General features: G+C 32.4%; 1 protein-coding gene across 4 annotated transcripts in view; it reads right to left on the bottom strand.

Annotated features, from left to right (window-relative positions):
* Positions 1-10098: 10098 nt before the first annotated feature.
* The window catches only part of LOC129246167 (probable phospholipid-transporting ATPase IA), a 142878-nt gene continuing 131915 nt past the window's right edge, over positions 10099-21061 (bottom strand). For 2 of the 4 annotated variants that reach the window (XR_008582445.1, XR_008582446.1), the window contains 2 exons: positions 10419-10898; positions 10099-10323 (listed from right to left, as the gene is read on the bottom strand). Coding sequence is in view for 1 of the 4 variants with exons in the window: in XM_054884743.1 (XP_054740718.1) it covers positions 10801-10898; positions 18913-18995 (181 nt within the window). In the remaining 3 variants the exon portion in view is untranslated. Of the gene's footprint in view, positions 10324-10398; positions 10899-18912; positions 18996-21061 lie in introns of those variants that run through there. The other 2 variants (XR_008582444.1, XM_054884743.1) reach the window with 2 other exon arrangements.

The raw sequence follows: 21061 nt of genomic DNA, 5'->3' as shown, positions 1-21061 counted from the left end.
AAATTTTAAAAACAAAATTTGCAAAAAATAAAATAGTTTTGAAATACGGCACATGAACATTTTCGTAAAAATTTGCAATACAAAAATAAATACAATAATATCTATGTACACACATGTATATGCTTATATATTTATAGTATTTATAAGTGCCTGTATTTAAATTTTTATGAAAACGTCGCTGCAATATTTCAAGTAAACGTATTTTTTAATTTGTAGTTTTTTATAAAATTATTTTTATAAATTATATTTTTTGCTATGAAATTTCTGGTAAATTACTCTTTGATTTCTAAAATAAGGTGCGTTTCATAATCATAAGACGCTCCTAATTTTTCAAAGTATTTTAAATTATAGATTTCAGAGGAAAATAAAAATTTTACACATCGATTCAGGTTAAAGTTATCTATTTTATTAACGAATTTAAACATTTTTTAATATATAAAGAAAATTTTTAGCAAAAACGTATTTCCAGGCGTTTGAAAATAATACGACACTGTTTAATTAAAGTGATCGTTTAACAAAAGCATACCTTTTGCGAATTTTTTTTTTCTGTCGTCTAGAATATTTTAGTATTCTTTGGAAGCACCATTTGCTTTAGCGACACAAAACAACCTGTTTTGTATCGATTCTGCTTTTTTTAATTTACTTTTTACTTTTACTTTACTTTTTAAGTAAATTTACATCTAGAGAATCCCATTCTGCCGTAATTGCCGCTTTAAGCTCGTTGGTGTTGTCAAATTGGCGATTGACTAATATACTCAACTCTTTGACTAATATACCCCAAATGTTTTCTATTGGGTTTGGATCCGGAGCACACGCGGGCCAGTCCATAGTTTCTATGGAACAATCGATCAAATACTGCCTTCTCTCCCAGCGTACGTGGATTCTGGCATTGTCTTGCTGAAAAACGAAGGGCACTTCCCAATTATCCTGAATAAAAGGAAGGATAATATTTATTTTTCAACCCTTTTTTGTAGTCCCCACTATTCATTCGCGATGATGTAAACTGTATATCAAATGTTGTTTTCGATGTAAGTACACCTCAAACCATAACAGAACCTCCACCGAAGTTGTGCTTGAAAAATAAGATAGCGCTCTTGCGCAAATAATTTAAAAAACCATCGGGTTCATCAAGGTTCCATTTTTTTTCATCCGAAAATATAATATTTTTAAGAAATAATATGAAATTGGGCAACATTAAAAATATTCCAAATATCTTATTGCCTATCAGTTGGTGTCTAGGTGTTTGTTGAAGATGCGCCAGCATGTGCAGTGGCAAAGGGTGGGGTCCTTTTCTTATTTTTGATAATTTTAAATGATTGCACTTCGGTAATGTGCGCCAAACTCTTGTTTTCGAAACCTTATTTTAAACAACAGTGGCCAAGTTGGCGCAAGACTTAGTCGAGTTAGAAGCTTTTCTTATGATTCCTCGCTGTTCTCGACTTCATAGTGATACATTTCTTCCAACAGGCTTCAAAATGTTGTAATTCTCAGGACTCCGTAAAAAATTCCGGATAACACAACGACTTCTGCCCGTTTTTTTTTTTTTTGTTTGCAATTAATTTGATTGGCAAGCCTGAATCCTTGTAGCCAACATTCTTCCACGCTCAGCTTGTGATAATATTTAACCCCTCGGCATTTTAGGTTAAATTAAATAAAATTATAATTAAAGCCATCCAAAAACAATAATCAGCACCTTCTATCTCTTCAGAAGCTTATTTTCGACTAGTATTTTATCATTATGAAACGCCGAAAAGACTAGCAAAAGTGCAGCTTCTTGGAAAAAGATTAGGGTTCTACAAAATAGAGTGAGTTTTCGCACCAGAAACAATTGATGGAAGTCTATAACTGTTAATATGACGGCAAATAAAAGCTACTCCGGAAAGTAGAAGCGAGCTTATGGTAGTTCAAAAATTGTATACCAAAGGTGTCGTATGATTATGAAACGCACCTTATAACCTTTATATTATATAAATATTTTTAATGATTTTTGACAAGAAATTTCAAAAACCATAGCAACCAAAATCTTTTTAATCTTTGTTTTTGCCTAAAACCAAAAAAGCGTAGGAGTTTACACAGGATTTTTTGTGATTGAAATTTTTTTTAAATATTTTTTTCCAAGCAAATTAATTATTTTTATTTATGAAATTGTTGTCCCTTTCAACTAAATTGCTCAATTGCGTTTTGCTTGCTAAAAATTCCAAAAATCATAGCAATTGAAATCGCAAATGAAAAAAAATGCTTACACAATTTTTTGTAGTTAAAATTATTTAGTAAAAATTCATATTTATTTAGCAAAAGTTTAATTTTTGATGAATAAAATTACTCACACTAAATCACCCATTGTGATTTATAAAATGTAAAAATATGATTTTCAGTAAAAATTTCTAAAAATCATAACAATCAAAATCGCAACGAAAACTCGTGTAAATGAATTAACATTTTTTTGTTTTTATTTCAATACTTTTTTTTAATTTTTTCTTCTGCCCAAAATATTGTTTTATTTATTAAACAGTTATCCATTTCAACAAAATTGCTCTTTGATTTGTGAAATGTAAAAATGTGAGATGTAATAAAAAACTTGAAAAACCATAGCAACCAAAATCGCAACTAAAACGCATATGAGCTCACACACAATTTTTGTTAATTAAACTTCTTTTTGAAAATATTTTTGTTTTTTTTGCCCTAAATAAATTTTTTTAATTACGAAATTCTTATCCATTTTAATTGTTATTTGATTTATGAAATGTAAAAATTTGAGTTTAGAAAAATCGAAAAATCATAGCAACCAAAATTTTTAAATGCGTAAGGGTGGTTAAATTTCAAGGGCCGATGTTGAATGCGAACTACACCTAAACGTCCAGTTTTTTATGCATTTAATTTAACATCTTTCAATTTCAGACTAATTCAATTTGAATCATGGAAAGATTCACAATCGAGCAATGCGTTAAAGTTATTCAGGATTATTATGAAAACGGGCGTTCAAATCAAAATGCAAATCATCTTCAGTGATGAGGCACATTTTCACCTCAGTGGATTCGTCAATAAGCAGAATTGCCGCATTTGGGCGAATGATAATCTAAGAGTGATTGCCGAGAAACCAATGCACCCACAAAGAGTGACTGTTTGGTGCGGTTTATGGACCGGCGGCATCATTGGGCCGTATTTTTTCTAAAATGAGGCCGGTCAGGTAGTTACTGTGAATAGTGTTTGCTATCGTGAGATGATAACGAACTTTTTATGGCCCGCATTGGAAGATATGGATGTGGACGATATGTGGTTTCAACAGGACGGTGCCACTTGTCACACAGCTAACGAAACAATGGCTCTTTTGCGCGAAAAATTTGATGGCCGAATAATCTCATGTCACAGCGATGTCAATTGGCCGCCAAGATCATGTGGTTTGACACCGTTGGACTTCCTTCTTTGGGGTTATTTGAAAGAGAAGGTGTACGTCGATAAGTCAGCAGTAATTCAAGAGCTAAAGGATGAGATAATTCGACACATTAACTGCATAGAATCTCAATTATGCCTCAGCGTCATCGAAAACTTGGACCATCGGATGAGGTGTGCCGCCAAGGCTGTGGCGGCTATTTGGCCGATGTTTTGTTCCATGCGTAATTGAGTCATACCAATATTATCATAATAAGGAAAAATGACAAAAATTTCCTAAAAAATTTCTATTTTCTTCAAAATTAACACCGGCCCTTGAAATTCTTTATTGCATTGTAATTTCAATTTTTTTAATTTTTTTTTTGTTCAAAAAATTCGAAAAAGGTTTAATTATTAATTATTAAATTATCATAATTTAATGTTATGAAAAAATTAATTAATATAATTAAATGTTAATTAACAATTTTTTTTTAATATCAATATTTTTTTTATATCAATATTTATTTTTTTTAATGTTATTTTTTTTTTGTTTTCCCAAAATACGTTTTTTCTTTTGTTTAGGAAGTTACAATACATTTCAACTAAATTAGTCACTGTGATTTATAAAATGAAAATATGTGGTTTTCAGTAAAAACAACGAAAAGTTATAGCGGCCCAAATCGCAACAAAAAATCTTGTAAATTCGTACACAATTTTTTAAATATTTTTTTAGCCTCTTTCAATACATCTTTTTCATATCTTTTTTTCCCAAAAATTTAATTTTCCCATTTATGAAACCAATTTGCAAAAAATTCAAAAAGTCAGAGTAACATAAATTTGAGGTTTAAAGCCTTTCTAAGGTGATTTGTTCGTGCAAATTCATGCGTATAAATTTTTTGTGTTTTCAATATTCAATAAGTTATTAAATTTTGCTTTTTAATTTACAATTTCGCTGCTTTTCTTTACATTTAGAGATATAAATTTACATCAAAGCTACTTTACTGCATTTTCTGCTTCGCATATAGTTTTTATATGTAAGTCCTTTTTTTGGTTCCGTCTAAGCATAATTTATTATTTGTAGGATTAATTTTTTTCATTGAAGTGGCAATTTCGCAAAAAGTGTGTATATTTTCCAAATATTCGTGTATAATACTAAATACATGTTGTACGTTTTGTAGCTATGTAAGTTTTATATAATGAATACATATTTATGCGTTAGCTTATCTTAATGAAATTTTTAATATTAATTGTTTTCAGTATTTTTTATAATTTGTAAGCTGCACTCAATTAATTGTAAGGTACCAATGTGCTAAGTTTTTTTGATAATTTTTTTGTTTTTAATTTAATATCTCCATATAATAAAAAACTTTATTAATTTAAAAGTTAATTTAATATCTCCAAATTAAAAAAAAAAAAATATTAAAATTTTTATATTACAAAAAACATAATGCATATCTAGAAAAACCAGAGTACGAGTATGTTGTCAAGAATATTGGAAAGCAATAGTAATCTGAAAGTAAAAATGAAAATATAGTTTAAAATTTTCTTGCTAATAAACCAAAGCAACTTAGGAGCTCTGAATAGGTCAATAAAAGTGACAAAGTACTGTAACCGAGGATGATGACCTCAGAAAACATGAAGTATCAAGTATACTGTTGTTGTTGTAGCAGCTTGCCAAGCTCGATTTTATAAGCCATCGACGCACTCAATTCTGGTTTTAAACTCTGATGATTCCGGATGCATGGGAGATGAAAGGGAGGGAGCTCTTGAAAGTATATACATATATATATATATATATAATTGGCGCGTACACCTTTTTTGGGTGTTTGACCGAGCTCCTCCTCCTATTTGTGATATGCGTCTTGATGTTGTTCCACAAATGGAGGGACCTACAGCATCAAGCCGACTCCGAACGACAGATATTTTTATGAGGAGCTTTTTCATGGCAGAAATACACTCGGAGGTTTGCCATTGCCTGCCGAGAGGCGACCGATATTAGAAAAAACATTTTCTACATTTTGGTCTTTCACCGAGATTCGAACCGACGTTCTCTCTGTGAATTCCGAGTTGTAGTCGCGCACCAACCATTCGTCTACGGCGGCCGCCAAGTAGTAACATAGTCTATAATCGGAATTTTCATGCATAGCTGCGAGAACTGAGAGTTTACATGCGAACACAAGGCAGATGGAGTTGAGCAATTATTATCATCAATCTCCACTCAAATATGTTGTGCGTCTCATTTTGGCCTAAATAAAAGGTATGAAAAGAAGAAGAAAGGCAAATCATTGCGAAAAGTTAGACTCGGAGCAGAATTGAGACGGCGGGCAACGGGTTGAGGGGTGATGATCAGCTGATCCACTTCCGTCAGAAAATTCGGTCGGTTAAACACAATCGCGACCGCACGGTTTTCAGTTGACATTTTGTGATTACAATAAAATTTATTTTATAGTGAAATGTTTTTGTTTGCTATATTTTTGTAGCAACTCGTTTAAGCTCTTGCTACAAAAAAAAAAAAAACAATTTATTTCTAAATTATTGATATTTTGCGGGTTTTCTTGCACAAATCGAATATTATTTGCCTGCGCTTGCTTGCGAATAAACAAATTGACTTTTCAACCCGTCGGAGAAAATAGAAATTATTTTGCCGCCGTAAAAATAACCTACGGCACGAAATCCGTCCCCACCGCAATTCTGTGCAATTTCATGCCCTTAAATGTGTTTTAACCCGTCAATCTGTTACCCGCGGTTCGCTGCAATTCTGTTCAAGTGATTATAGGCACAAGCAACGATGTATACGGTATTTTCTCGTACTCCACGAAGTGTAAACGATGCACACTGCTGCGGCTCCATATAAAAAATGCCAGCTCCAACAAAAAAAAATTGTTTTTCATAGCTTTCATGCCAAGCCAAATTAAGGCTGTGATGAAGATTAAACATTTTTCTTTCTTTCAACAATTCCAAATTGCTCACTTACTCGTGATTCATTGAGAGAGAGATGTGAAAAATTTTCAATTGGAGAATAGAATAAAGGAATTCTGTAATGCATCGAATACTCGGATTTATTGTCCCATGAGCACTGATAACCAGAGCATAAATAATATGAGTACAGAAAAATAAAAGTTTGAGAGTACAGTGCTTTTACAAGGTTGGGATAAAGTAAAAAAAAAGTAATTGCAGGAAAATCTTTGCATATTTTATACGTAAAAGGTATCTCAAAAGTGAGGCCTAGATTTCAATAGTGAATAATTCCTATACGGTACCGGAGGGTATTCCGGAAGTTTGGTGCAATAGCTATCTTATCTCTTTCTACAAAAACAAAGCCGATGCCAGGTGCTGCTCAGACTATCGCGTAATAAAACTTATGTCGCACTGGCTACAAATATGGGAACGAGTTCTCGACGCACGCACCAGTTCGGTTTCGTGAGTGGCAATCGATAGCATCCCACATCCTTCATACAGTCATAGAAAAACACCAACTAAATAAAGAAAATCTGTTTGGAGTCTGTATTCGCCTCGAAAAGGCATTCGACCGCGTGCCTAGAGATCTCATTTGGGAGGCATTAAGAAAACACCTGATCCCGGAAACCATCATTAAACACCTCATTGACACCTACCATCAAGTAACTAAAAATAAATAAATAATTGGCGCGTACACTTCTGTTAGGTGTTTGACCGAGCTCCTCCTCCTATTTGTGGTGTGCGTCTTGATGTTGTTCCACAAATGGAGGGACCTACAGTTTCAAGCCGACTGCGAACGGCAGATATTTTTATGAGGAGGTTTTTCATGCCAGAAATACACTCGGAGGTTTGCCATTGACTGCCGAGGGCGACCGCTATTAGAAAAATGTTTTTATTAATTTTGCTTTCACTGAGATTCGAACCAACGACCTCCGAATGGTGATCACGCACCAACCCATTCGGCTACGGGCTGACCCAAAGCTTCAACGTTAATATAGGTGTACATAAAGGATCAGCTGTAAGCCCTCTTCTCTTTATTCTGGCGATGGACTTCCTTACGCGTGAAATTCAAGGCAAGTTCCCTTGGACACGGCTGTAAGCTGACGATGTAGCCTTTTTTCACACGCGACAAAGCCATCCTTCAAGAAAATCTCACCCGGTGGGTTACCGTCTTTGAATTGAATGGGCTACAAGTAAGTCGCGAAAAGATCGAAGCAATCGAGTTGTGAGAGTCCAGCTCTTACAATAAATAGCGCGCCCCCCAAAACCGTTTATGACTTTAAATACTTGGGCTCGCATTTCAGCGAAGATGGCACCTTCAAATGAGAAATTGCTTACCGAATTCAATATGAAGAGTTGCCTCCGGTGCCCTGTGTGACACAAGAAAATTCCAAAAAAATTAAAAGCTAAAATCTACAAAAGCCGGCATCCACATATGCAACCGAGTGCTGGGCTATACCACGTAAACTAGAGCTGAGGCTGCACGCGGCAGAAATGGGAATGCTGAGGTGTGCCAGCGGCATTACACTGCCGGACAGAATTCAAAACACCTTTATTTTTGGTAGCAATAAATTCGCTTCAATGAGCCCTAAGCTCCAGGAAAACCACCTACATATTAGAGCTTTGGAATTTTTTTTTGTGGGGATGTAAAGTGTAAATGTTCGATTGAGGCTTTGGAAGCCAACAATACTAAAGTTATTCACGAGGTACCCACCGAAGTCCTCCAGCCAGCCATTGAAAATTGGTGTCTAAGGATGGCCGAATTATGGCGCAGTTGCGGCCAACATTTGAAAGGGATTATCATTAAAAAATAAGTGTCTTGAATTGCCCAAAATTGCCCAATTAGTTTGAAACGATCCTTGCTTTCTCGTTTGTTTGTAATGTTTTAAGGTGGAACGCCACTGTGAAAATTAAAAAAAAATCGATTTTTTTTTTGCATAAATTGTTAGTATATATAACTACTCAGGAAAATGTGATAAAAATTTTAAACCGAAATTCGCTTTATTCCCGATTCTATTTGCACTTAAGTGAGCGCCCGTCGATTCGGCCCCGTAGCGCTTACGATACGACGCTTTATTTCAAACGCGTTTTTCTCGAAACGACTTTTTTGATACGGTGGCAACGATTTCTCGAAGACTAATGAACCGATTTTAATTTTCCTTTTTTCAAAATTTTTGTTATCGCATTGGCTATCGTTGCACGTAGCCGATTTTTAAAATTTTGAAAATAACTATTTTTTTGGGCCTGTTGAAAATCAAAAAAATGGTGAAAAACACACATCGAAATTCAAATCACCAAAAAAAAAAAAAAACGACTACGTACAATGATAGCCACTATTGTGTAGATTAATAAAATGTTTGGTTTTTTGATTTCAGATGATTATTCATTGCTGTATCGCTGCCACCAGATGACGTCATTTTTTTTAACTCGTTACGTTTTATTTACATAAATTTGTAAATTTTCAATATTATTTAATAAAAATTGACATCGACATAGTTTAATACATATATATAATAATAAATTGCCTTTTCTTCGATCCTCCAATAATCATTCCTACTTACATAAAAAAATTCCCAAAAATCGACTATTTTTTTACCCTTCACAGTGGCGTTTCCCCTTAAAGGTGACATTGATTGCCCACATCTGCTTCAAATTATTGATTTTTTATACTTCCCACAATTTTTCGTAATGATCTTCCTTTCTTTTTCTTCTATTGAACGTGTCCTTCGTAACTTTAATGAGATCTTCAATTCTAACTTGCTAAATTTCTCCATGTTTCTAAGAAACAATTTCTGTACTGTTGAACTCAATCTTTTAGTTAGTTAAATGTTTGTTTGTAATTTAATTATGTAATATTTTCATTATTCTTTAGTTTTAGTAGTTATTTTGAAATTATGTTTTCTTGACTTCTTCAAAATAAATAAATAATAAACAAAAAATATATTCAAAACTTGAATGTTCTATTTTTCATCCTGAAGCTATGCTAACCTATTCGGAGCCACAGCAGCAGATGAGTCGTTGCTTCGTCTTACAGAATACGATTGCCGGATGGTGAATTCGTTTTTTTTTTTCACTTCATGCATACGGTTTTTCTTGTTTAGTTTTCTTTTTGACATTTCATTTTAAAATTTATTTTATATTATATTTAATATTTATTTGTTATTTATTTGCTATTTATACCCCCGTTTACCTCTTCCCACTACACTGAAACATCTTTAGAAAGCTGGATTTAAAAATTTTCATTTCTCATGTCAGCACTTCTTTACATACTCGCATGTATTTTGCCCAATATTAGTGCATGAATTTATGAAATATGTCTTTATGTGTGATTTATTATGTTTTTGTTCTTTTACAAATAGATTTACTATACACAAATTAAGAGAAAAAACAATTGGCTAGTTATATATTAAGGTTAATAATAAAAGTCGAGTATTGAATATTAGTTTATAATACATACAATAATGATCATAATAATAATAATAGTAGTAATAATGCCATTTTAAATGTCGCCTTCATTAGCTGACGTTTTCACTTTACAATAATTTTGCTTTATACAAATACAATGAGTTTTCTTCATCTTTGGCTTAGTCTATGTAAATAGAATTTAAAGTTTTTTTTTTACAATTAAACTTAAAGCTCCAAAAATTTGTTTGTTTTTGTTATTATTTTCTTTTTTTTTTGTTATTATTTTTGTTTTTGTTATTGTTACTTTTTTATTATTAATATTGTTTTCTTTGTTTTTTTTGTTAATAAAATGTAAATTTTTTTGTTAATTTATTGGTTTTTCGCTAACATACTTTTCGCCTAATATTCGTACTCGAATCTTGTAGTTTGGTTCTGAAGATTTTGGCCATTTATGGTTTGTAATTTTGAGATGAAAAAAAAAATTTGATCCAAAGTAAATAGTTGTCGTAGAGGATTCCGCAAAATCATGGAACTAAGTGTGCAATATCTTTTATCTTATTCCTGAAACACTGTTCGAAATTCTATGCCATGCTGGAAATTAAATTTAAATTTCATACTATTGTAAATTATTAATAATTTTATATTATAATAAACTATTAAATTAAAATTAAATTTAAATTTCATACTATTTACGATGAATCAAATCCGATTTCCGTTTTATTTTTTTTGTGTTTGATGTTATTTTTAATGCTTCGTTTAGTCAATGGAGTTCACTGGTTGGCTATTTAAGTGTTATTGTATTATTTCCGTGCTATTGTTCAGAGAGTTTTATAGATAGTTCATTAGCTTCGATTCGCCCCTAATTCGTGAATTTAGCTAAAGAAAATCCTTTCCACAATCCTGCTTTTGTTTCACTTTTATCTACACATTCCTCAAATATATTTCAATCCACTTTTACTTCTAATCCAGTGAGAAGTCAGCTTCACATTGACTTCGTTTTCAGGCTTCATAGTTGTTTCCAGGCTTCATAATTGTTTTTGCATTGCATGCAAAATACTCTGTATTAGCTTAATTGCCCTCTGGTTTCGGTAAATTCGTGTCGTATGCGCGTATAACGACCGATTGTGGAACTGCACCACCTTCCTCTTGTGAGAATGCGTAGCCATCTAAAAGTATTTGGTTAAAGGTAGAGAGAGAGTGAGAGAGAAGAAATAAAAGAAATATCAGTAACTGTTTTCATTATATTTTCTAATTAGTATAAAGTGATGCCAAAGAAGTTTTAAAGTTAAAAAATTCCAATTTTCAATTAAATTTTCATGAAATTTGTAAGCGTTCGAAAATGTTTTATTTGATTTTCGAAAACATAAAAATTCAAGTTTCTTTGAAACTAACGAAATTTAGGTTCTAAAAAAGTTTTAAAGTTAAAAAATTCAAATTTTCAATTAAATTTTCATGCAATTTGTAAGCTTTCGAAAAGATTATATTCAATTTCCAAGCACATGAAATATCAAATTTCTCAAAAGCATACGAAATTCAGGTTCTAACATGTGAACAGATAAATTTAAATCGATTTCTTCATTTCTAATTATTTCAAACGTTATAATTTATCTTAAAATTTAGTATAGCTTCCATTGAGTTAAAGCTCCCACTAATAATAAGAATGTACGCAAAAAAATGTTACTACTCAGTAAACATAATTCAGTGAAGATGTAACAACAAACACAAAAATAATTTTTAGATTTCAGTTCGACTTGAATTCAATTGGAGCTTTGACTTAGTTTAAGCTTTTATAACTAAGTTTTTATTTTGGGCTTTTAGTTACGTTTTGTCATGAAGTGGAGCTTTCGCTTAGTTTGAGCTTTCATAACTAAATTACTATTTGGCCTTTTATTTCGATTTGAAATAAAGTGGAGCTTTCACTTATTTTAAGCTCTCATAACCAAAATATTTTTTTCAGGTTTTTAGTTCGAATTGAAATTAAATGGAGCACTCACTTAGTTTGAGTTTCTATAACTAAATTATTATTTTGGATTTTTGTTTGGTTTTGCATTGAAGTGGAGCTTTTACTTCATTTAAGCTTTCATAAACCAAATATTTTTTTTTTTTACTTTTTATTTCCAAACTATTTCTACTTTTTGTTTCAATTTGAAATTAAGTGGAGCTTTCACTTAGTAGATAGATGCTTTCATAGTAAAAAAAAATATGTGATAATTATGTTTTTATTTAAAAATTCTTTGGAATCGACTAAATCAAATTATAAATATTATAAATCGTTATATTATATTCAAGTGGAGTGTCTTGTGCTTTCGATGTTTGACCTTGATTAATGTTGATTGTGAACTTATGATAAAATGATTATGAGATATAAGATTATTTTTAATGTGGTACTTGTGTAGTTTTCTGTGTGACACTAAAAGTTCAGTTGTTTTAAATTTTCTAAAAACAAAGACGATGTACTTTCAATAGTTTCCTTATAGGGACTGAGAACAACGACTAAGTCTCATAAGTTAAAATTAAACTATCTTATACAAATTCCTTCATCTAGGCTCCTCTAAATTTTTTTCGATAACAATTGGCATTGAATCAAAAAATATATTGGGTGCGCAACTAGGTTCCCGCTGTTTGTCAATTGCTGCCGGCAGCAGTGTGTGTTAGTCGATTCGAACATAACCTAAACGTCATAAACCAAGCTTAGATATATGATAATCGAACTGCTTCGACACATTAGTGATTTTGTTTTGGTATCATATACTTTTGGTTTTGTGAAAATGTCTGATTTTGTGCCAAATAATCCTCATTTGCGGGAAGTGTTGATTTTCCTCTTTCATTCGAAAAAAAAACAGCGGCTGAAGCGCATCGAGAGCTACAAAAAGTTTATGGAGATGCTGCTTTAAGTGAAACAACGTGCCGCAATTGGTTCCGTCGCTTCAAAGACGGTGACTTTAATGTTGACGACCGTCCGCGTGAAGGAAGGCCAAAAACCTTCGAAGACGCTGGATTGGACGCATTGCCCAACGAGGATCCGTGTCAAACGCAAGAAGAGCTTGCCCATCCATTTCCAAGCGATTGCACGCTTTAGGAATGATTCACAAACCGGGGACTTGGGTTCCTTATGAGTTAACACCAAGGGATGTTGAACGTCGTTTTTTCGCCTGTGAAAAACTGCTTCAGCGGCAAAAAAGGAAGGGTTATCTTCATCGCATCGTGACGGGTGATGAAAAATGGATTCACTACAGCAATCCAACGAAAAGAAAGTCATGGAGACTGCCCGGTCATGCTTCTACGCCGCGAAGGTTATGCTATGCATTTGGTGGGACCAAGTTGGTGTTATTTATTATGAACTATTAAAACCAAGCGAGACCATCACTGGGGATCGGTATCGACTTCAATTGATGCAACTGAGCCAAGCACTGCGCTAGAAGCGGCCGCAATACGCGGAGAGGCATGAAAAAGTGTTCACGTTGCCGAACCCGTTAAAACCTACCTGGAAACACTGAAAGGGGGAATGCTACCCCACCCACCATATTCTCCAGATATTGCGCCGTTCGATTATCACCTGTTCCGATCGATTGGCACATGGTCTAGCTGACCAGCAGTTCCATTCATATGAAGACATCAAAAAATAGCTTGATCCGTGGATAGCCTCAAAAGATGGGAAAAAGTAATAGCCAGCGGTGGGCAATACTTTTGATGACTCACTTTTAACTATTTTTTCAGAATAAAGTTGTATTTTCATAAAAAAATAGCGAGAACTTAGTTGCGCACCTAGTTTTTTAGTGTGAATAAATATTATAATTTTACAAGATTTACAAAGCATAATGGTCACTTTACCTTCTGAAAATAAAGTTTTTTGGTATTGCTTGTATTTCGTTTTCTTGGCTCTGAAAAACTGCATACATTTTTCACGCTGTCAGTGAAAGCTTTGTCCTCGCTTTTACTTCACAAATAGCTTTCAGTATCACTCTTTTATACGTTTGCATATGAAAACTTTTTTGGGCGAGAGAAAGCTCATTGATATTAACACGCTTTCACTCAAAAGAAGCTTCATAAGCAAACGACTAGACTTTCTGTGTTAACTCTTTGTAGAGCGAAGAGAAAAGTGAAAGATTAAAGATATAAATTTTTTTTTTCGATTACAATGAAGGTCTTGTACGCAAATGACTCAAAACTATAAGAAAAGAATTTCGATGAACTAATTATAATTGTAAAAACTGCTGAACAGCTTTCTGTTGAATTGTGTAGAATATAATGTATAATTTCCCCTCCCTTTCTTGAGTTCGATGTATGTATATTTTCCTTATATTTTACTCAAATTTATTTTGCTTTATTTGCGTTAAAATGTTTATGACCAACTAAAGTTTGAATAGGCCGCATGAAACTTTTCTCAAATATTAATATAGTTTATAAATCAATTTCTCCACACATTTTGTGCTTTTCCTTACCCAAGTTTTTATGCACAGGCAGGCAAAACTTCTAGCTATTCGAACCTGAAGTGGTTGCAGAAATAACAGAGATATATAAAGTTTTCTAAGTCTAGCTTTTTGTGACTTATGCTTTTGATTCATTTGAATTTCTCGCATGCCAGCAATTCTCAACGAGCTTATGAATTATTTTTGTATATACCAGTATGTACCTTCGACACCAGAACTCTTCGCATCAGACTCGCAGTAGTAACGAGTATAACTAATATCAGTATTTAATAAGAAGAGAATAGCCTACTTGTTAAAAGCAGCCTTATTCGAAGTGGAGACACGTATGTCTGCCCTATTCCGGCTTTGTGTAGGATTCGGTGTAACTTTTCCATTCCTCTCTCGTTTAAGAACTACTAGTACAACTAAATACCATACAAAAATACATTATCAACTACTGGTATGGAAAAAATTGCCGATAGCGCCACAAAACCACTCTACAGCGACTGCTGAATTCATAAAACTAAACAAAAAATGCGTTGCCTTTGAAGAAGAGAGTTGGAAGGGGCCTTTTTATAAATAATTTTAATGGAAACTTAATGAAAACATTTTGTTTCAATAAAAATACTAAACCGCTTGCGTTGCTGTTTATATTTATTTCACTTTTGTGCTGTTTCAACTTTCCTGAAATCTTAGTAAAAGTTGTGGTAGTGGCATACACATTAACCGTCTGGAAATGTGAACTACAGTGAAGGCGAGTTTTTATAAGCAGTCAGAAGTGGAAAACCCTAATTAGCAACATTCGTAAATGGTTGGCTGACTAATAATCGTAGTTAGTGAAATTGATAAATGCATAATTTATGAGAAAAAAATCCATGAACATGTGCTTTCTATGTCACAGCCATTGCATGGCATGAAAGGCTGCTTAAAGAATCACGGCAAAGGGTCATTAGTGGTGTATGAAATGGTTACACAAGCAAAAACAAACCAAAGTGATTAAGATGGGTGCACTATATGAGTAGAAACAAAGATATCTCATTGAACCAATCTTGCACCTTGTGCTCCTAGAATATCGATAATATTAGGGATGTACTTAAATACATAGATCCTTTTTGTTTGCTGAAATATTATATACAAATATCTCTAAATAAATAATTTATAAATAATAGTAAAAGTTGTGTTCGAATGTTGTTTTGTGGTGGCTTATAGAGATCGAAGTTTATTTAAAATGCTAGAAAAATCATAAATCACATCTTGTTTCTGAAAATGTATACATATGCTGCCATTTCATCAAAATCACTTGTCACACGGATCTGGTCTTTGATTTGCTCGGTAGACTTGACTTTTGAACTGTGATAGACTTCCGTGAGATGAAAAATTGAATTGAAGTTGAACTGTGTGCACAACCTTCAAAACAAGCTGAGTTTCAATCAACTGGCTAATTACTAAATTTTACCCTCATTATATTCCCTTTCACTGCTGCACAATTGAGATAAATGTTTAGCTAATTTTCTACTAATGTTCAACTTAATTAAAATCACCTATTAAAACCGATTTTGCTCAAATTTTCAGTTTGCACAGTGTTATTTCCCTTACTTTGTATCAGAGTCATGTTATAATAGAGTCATTTAATACAGAGGCAAGATATTCGAACCGGATTTTGAGAATAATTAAGAAACTTCTGCTTAATTTTACATTTTGTCTAAATTAAATTTCGAGCTACATTCAAAAACTATTCCAAGAAGGTATCCGCAGATTTTTTTACGGTGTCGAATATCTTTAACTATACTAACCTATACTTCAGAATGCGTTAACTATACTTAGCACAGGTCAAATGTACTTCAGAAAGTATTAAATATATTTCAGAAAGTGTCAAATGTACGTCAGAGAGCATGAAATTTGCTTTAGAAGATGTTAAGTGTAGGTTAGGTTAGGTTGAAGCGGTTGTCCTGCGGGACACACTCAGGCTCATAGCCCATTGTGATGCCGCGTGGGAAGCTTGTCCCTATCTCTCCTAAAACCAGTGTGTGCTTTTCAAAAATTTCAAAATATCTCTGACTTCTGTAGAACTGAGATCTTCCAACTCATCAAAAAATTGTTCACCCAGAATAGTAAACCTGCGTCTGGATAGAGCAGAACAGTGGCACAGTAGGTGCGAGATTGTCTCTTCCTCGTCCTCATCTAGACAACTTCTACAGAAGTCATGTGTTTGCACACCCATCCTTTGGGCGTGTCTACCTATTAGGCAGTGCCCCGTTATGACTGAGATCAATGTGCTAAGACTGTGTTTATTTTGGCTTAGCAGAGATTTTGTGCGTTTAAAGCCGGCCACAGTTGACGGCCGATTTTGCAGGTGGCTTCATTACGCCATCTTTCGTTTGCTTTCTTTACAATTTCTTCAAGTATGAGTAGCGTACACGTTAAATGTACTTGGAAATATTTTAAATTTTTAAAATAATAGTGCGTGCATTAGATATCTTCTAAAGTATATTTAATACTTTCTGAAATATGTCATACGGGTTTTATTTTATTTATTTACGCATTCCGAAATACAACTGATAACTCTGAAGTATGTTTTAAGGTTTTTGAAATACATTTGATAGATTCTGAAATACGCCTAAAGGATTTTGAGGTATAACTGGCTATTCTGAAATATATTTAATGAAATCTGATATACAATTGACAACTCTCAAGTATATTTTATGCTTTCTGAAATACTTTTGATGCTTCCTGAAATACGTCCAATGGATTTTTAGGCATAACTGAGTATTCCGAAATATATTTAATGAGTTCTGAAATACAATTGACTATTCTGAAGTATCTTTTATCTGTATCTGACATACACCTAATGAATTCTGAGGCAGAACTGGCTATTATGAAATATATTTAATGAATTCTGATACACAATTGACAACCCTGAAATATTTTTCATGATTTCCGAAGTACATTTAATACCTTCTGAAATACGCCTAAGAGATTTTGAGCTATAACTGACTGTTTTGAAATATATTTAATTAATTGTGAAACGCAATTGACAATCCTAGAGTATGGGTATTTTAACGTCATCCGAAGCCGAATATAAAGGGTCGATGTTATATGTGAACCACACCTAAACATCAAGTTTTTTTCTGCATTTCGTTTGACATTTTTCAATTTCAGGTTAATTCAATTTGAACCATGGAAAGATAAACAATCGAGCAATGTGTTAAAGTTATTCAGGATTATTATGAAAACGGGCGATCAAATGAAAATGCAAATCATCTTCAGTGATGAGGCACATTTTCACCTCAGTGGATTCGTCAATAAGCAGAATTGCCGCATTTGGGCGAATGATAATCCAAGAGTGATTGCCGAAAAACCAATGCACCCACAAAGAGTGACTGTTTGGTGTGGTTTATGGACCGGCGGCATCATTTCCTAAAATGAGGCCGGTCAGGCAGTTACTGTGAATAGTGTTCGCTATCGTGAGATGATAACGAACTTTTTATGGCCCGAATTGGAAGATATGGATGTGGAAGATATGTGGTTTCAACAGGACCGTGCCACTTGTCACACAGCTAACGAAACAATGGCTCTTTTGCGCGAAAAATTTGATGGCCGAATAATCTCACGCCGCGGCGATGTCAATTGGTCGCCAAGATCATGTGATTTGACACCGTTGGACCGCTTTCTTTGGGGTTATTTGAAAGAAAAGGTGTTTGTCGATAAGCCAGCAACAATTCAAGAGCTAAAGGATGAGATAATTCGGCACATTAACGGCATAGAACCTCAATTATGCCTTAGCGTCATCGAAATTTGGACCATTGGATGGAGGTGTGCCGCTGAGACCGCGACGGCCATTTGTCTGATATTTTATTCCATACGTAATTGAGCCATACCAATATTATCATAATAAAGAGAAATGACAATACTGTCCTAAAAAAATTCTATTTTATTCAAAATCAACACCGGCCCTTGAAACTTAACCACCCTTTAGATGAAGTATAGTTCCGAAATAGGCGCGAAATTAAGTTCTATGGAACTTAAAAAGTATTGTATCAGGTTCAACTCAAAATCAAGTTCTGATATCGTATGCTGAGTATAATTAAAACACTTAAACCTCAAAATGAAGTTTCGAAACTAGTTCCGGTAAAAGTAATTGTCATAACTTATTTCAGAGTTAGTTTCCGAAATAATTTTAGGTTTCTGAACGAAAACGAGTTGTAAAATAAACGCAAAACGTAATTCAAAGTACTGAAATATTTATTTTATTTTGGAGCCTCTTCATTTGTAGTTTTAGTATACTGAAACGCGTAAAAAAAATTACACAATCACGCTGACGGGTCAATTCTTTAATCGAATATTTATTTATTACTTGTTATCGTTGTTTTGCTTTTTTTGCTTTTTTTGCTTTTATTACTTGTCATTATTGCGTTTTTTTTTTTGTTTTCATTCACTACAGAATATTATTGGTACCTTCTGTTTGGTCTGTTATTGCAAATTATTTATTATTTGTACGCTTGTTATCTTTATTATATTTGTGCACTAAGTACTTTTCCCCATTCAAGCAGTCTACCAGCAGCTACACACGCACCCCTGCATATTACTTACACTTAGGTGTATGTATATGGATAAGTAGGGGTATATGTTTGTTTCCCTCTGTGGCTATCCTAAATTACCAAGTGTACACCTATCATCCTTCGCAGACCCACTGCGTCACTTTGCACATACGAGTATACCATAAACATTTTTATTTTCATTTTTTCATAGGTTTTAGTGAATTTGTACTCACGCGACAATTCTAGTTCCGTTTCGACTCTGGTATTGGCACGACGTGTAAAGACGCTACGCAGCAGCCTCGCAGTTTCACTGAGTCTGTGGTTGTTTGTTTTTTATTATTATTTTTTTTTTTGATAAATTTTGGAGTTTCGTAAATTTTTGAAAATATAAAGCGGGCAGTTGATTGTTGTTGATTATGTGGTAAAACAAATGGTGAGGGAAAAAAGTTTACGAAATTAACAAGGCTTTTGTTAGTAAAAGGAAAATTGATCAGGTTTTCAGGTTGTTTTATTTCTGTTGGTTTGGTTAATTTTCAATAAATAAACACTTCAATTTAATTTTGAATTGTCAGCCATAGTGTCCAATTGAGGTAATTCGTTTTCGTTTCAAGTGTTTCAAACAAAAAGTGACACCGTTTCCGGAAATTATGGGTTAATAAATGCTCTTCAATATTGTTTTTGTTTTTTGGTTTAGCAAAACATCAAATAAATGCAATCTAATTGTATCTAACTACATACATATATGTATTTTTAGGTATAAAACTCAGACATACATGCCGGTAAGTTTAGAAGTTGCATAGTGGGAATGTTTTCTATTGAAAAAAAACTCATTAAAAAATTTGAGATATTTACTCTATTTTTTAATAAGGTTAGAAAAATTCTTTTCTCACCTTTTGTAATGGTATCAAATCGGTGGGTATTTCTTTGTTAAAAAAAAACTTCCCAACAATTTAAAGTCCTTTTCTATTTTTTGAGTTTTGGTAATGGTATCAAATTAAATATATGCTCGACAAGAAAATTAATTCTTATTTACTAAAGTTAACATTTTTTTTTTTAGTTTTTAAAGCTAACTGAAAATGTGAGATGTTTTGTTTTTGTAAATTTTTGTAATGGTAGCAAATGAGTGACAACGTTTTTTTGAAAGAACATGCCACAAAAATGTTTTGAACGTTACCTTATAAAATAATTTTTGTTTTGTTTTTAATTTTTATAAATTCGAATCCAATTAGTGACTATTTCTTGCTAAAAAAACGCTGTTTTATACAATTAAATTTTTGTTTTAATTTTTGTTCATACCAAATTGGTGCTATTTCTTGAAAAAAAAATTAGCAAGAATTTGAAACTATTATTTTTTTTTATTTTTGCCTTGGTGTCAAAATAATGGTTAGTTTTTTCTGAAGAACACGCCACAAAAAAAAAGAAAAAACTATTTTTTATTAAATTAAATTTTTTGTATTTTTTTTTTGCTTTAGTGGTAATTTTTTGTTAACAAAAAACTCGTAACTAAAATTTTTTAGTTCTTTTTTATAAAATAGGATCGGTTTTCAGTTTTTGTTAGTATCAAAAAATTGGTGGTATTTCTTAAAAACAAAATCATCAAGCATTTGGCACCATTATTTTTTGTTTTTAATTTTTGTTTTGGTATACATTTAGTGACCAGTTTTTCTTATGAACACGCCACTAATTTTTTTTTAATTTTCCGTAATATTAATATATATTAATTTTTTTTTTTCGTTTTTTAAGGAACGAATTAGTAATTATCTTACGAATTACGAATTAGCAGAAAAAAATTTAGAAACTTTTTTTATATTTTCTTTGAAAAAATAATAGTCATTTTTTTTAGAAAATTTTTTTATTTTTTCTTAGAAAAAATATGACACCAAATTGTTGGCATTTTTTTAAAACAAACTCCACAAAAATTTTAAACCATGTTTTTTTTTTAATTTTTGCAGTGGCATAATTTTTCTGGGGAAAAACACGCGACATAACTTCTTTTTTAATTTTTTTCTTTATTTTGGTATCAAAATAGTGACCAGTTTTTACTTATTTTCAGTTTTCATGGTATGAAATTAGTGGCCATTTATTTCTAAAAAACACGTGATTAAAATTTTTTATTCTTTTTTTTATAGAATTAAATTTTTAAAATTTTTGTTATGATAAGAAATTAGTGACATTTCCTTAAAAAAACTAACCGAAAATTTGAAACCTGTTTTTTAATTTTTGTTATGGCATTAAATAAGTGGCGAGGTTTTGCTTTTGTTCATTTTTCATGGTATTGAATTAGTAGCCATTTTTTCTTAGAAAAATGTACAATAATATCAAATTGTTTATTTCTTTAAAACTAACTCAACAAAAATTGTAAATCATATTTTTTTAAATTTT

Source organism: Anastrepha obliqua, chromosome 4, assembly GCF_027943255.1.
Source record: "Anastrepha obliqua isolate idAnaObli1 chromosome 4, idAnaObli1_1.0, whole genome shotgun sequence".
NCBI classification, from domain to species: domain Eukaryota; kingdom Metazoa; phylum Arthropoda; class Insecta; order Diptera; family Tephritidae; genus Anastrepha; species Anastrepha obliqua.
The sequence above is the reverse complement of the archived record's forward strand: the minus strand, read 5'-3'. Positions and strand labels throughout refer to the sequence as shown.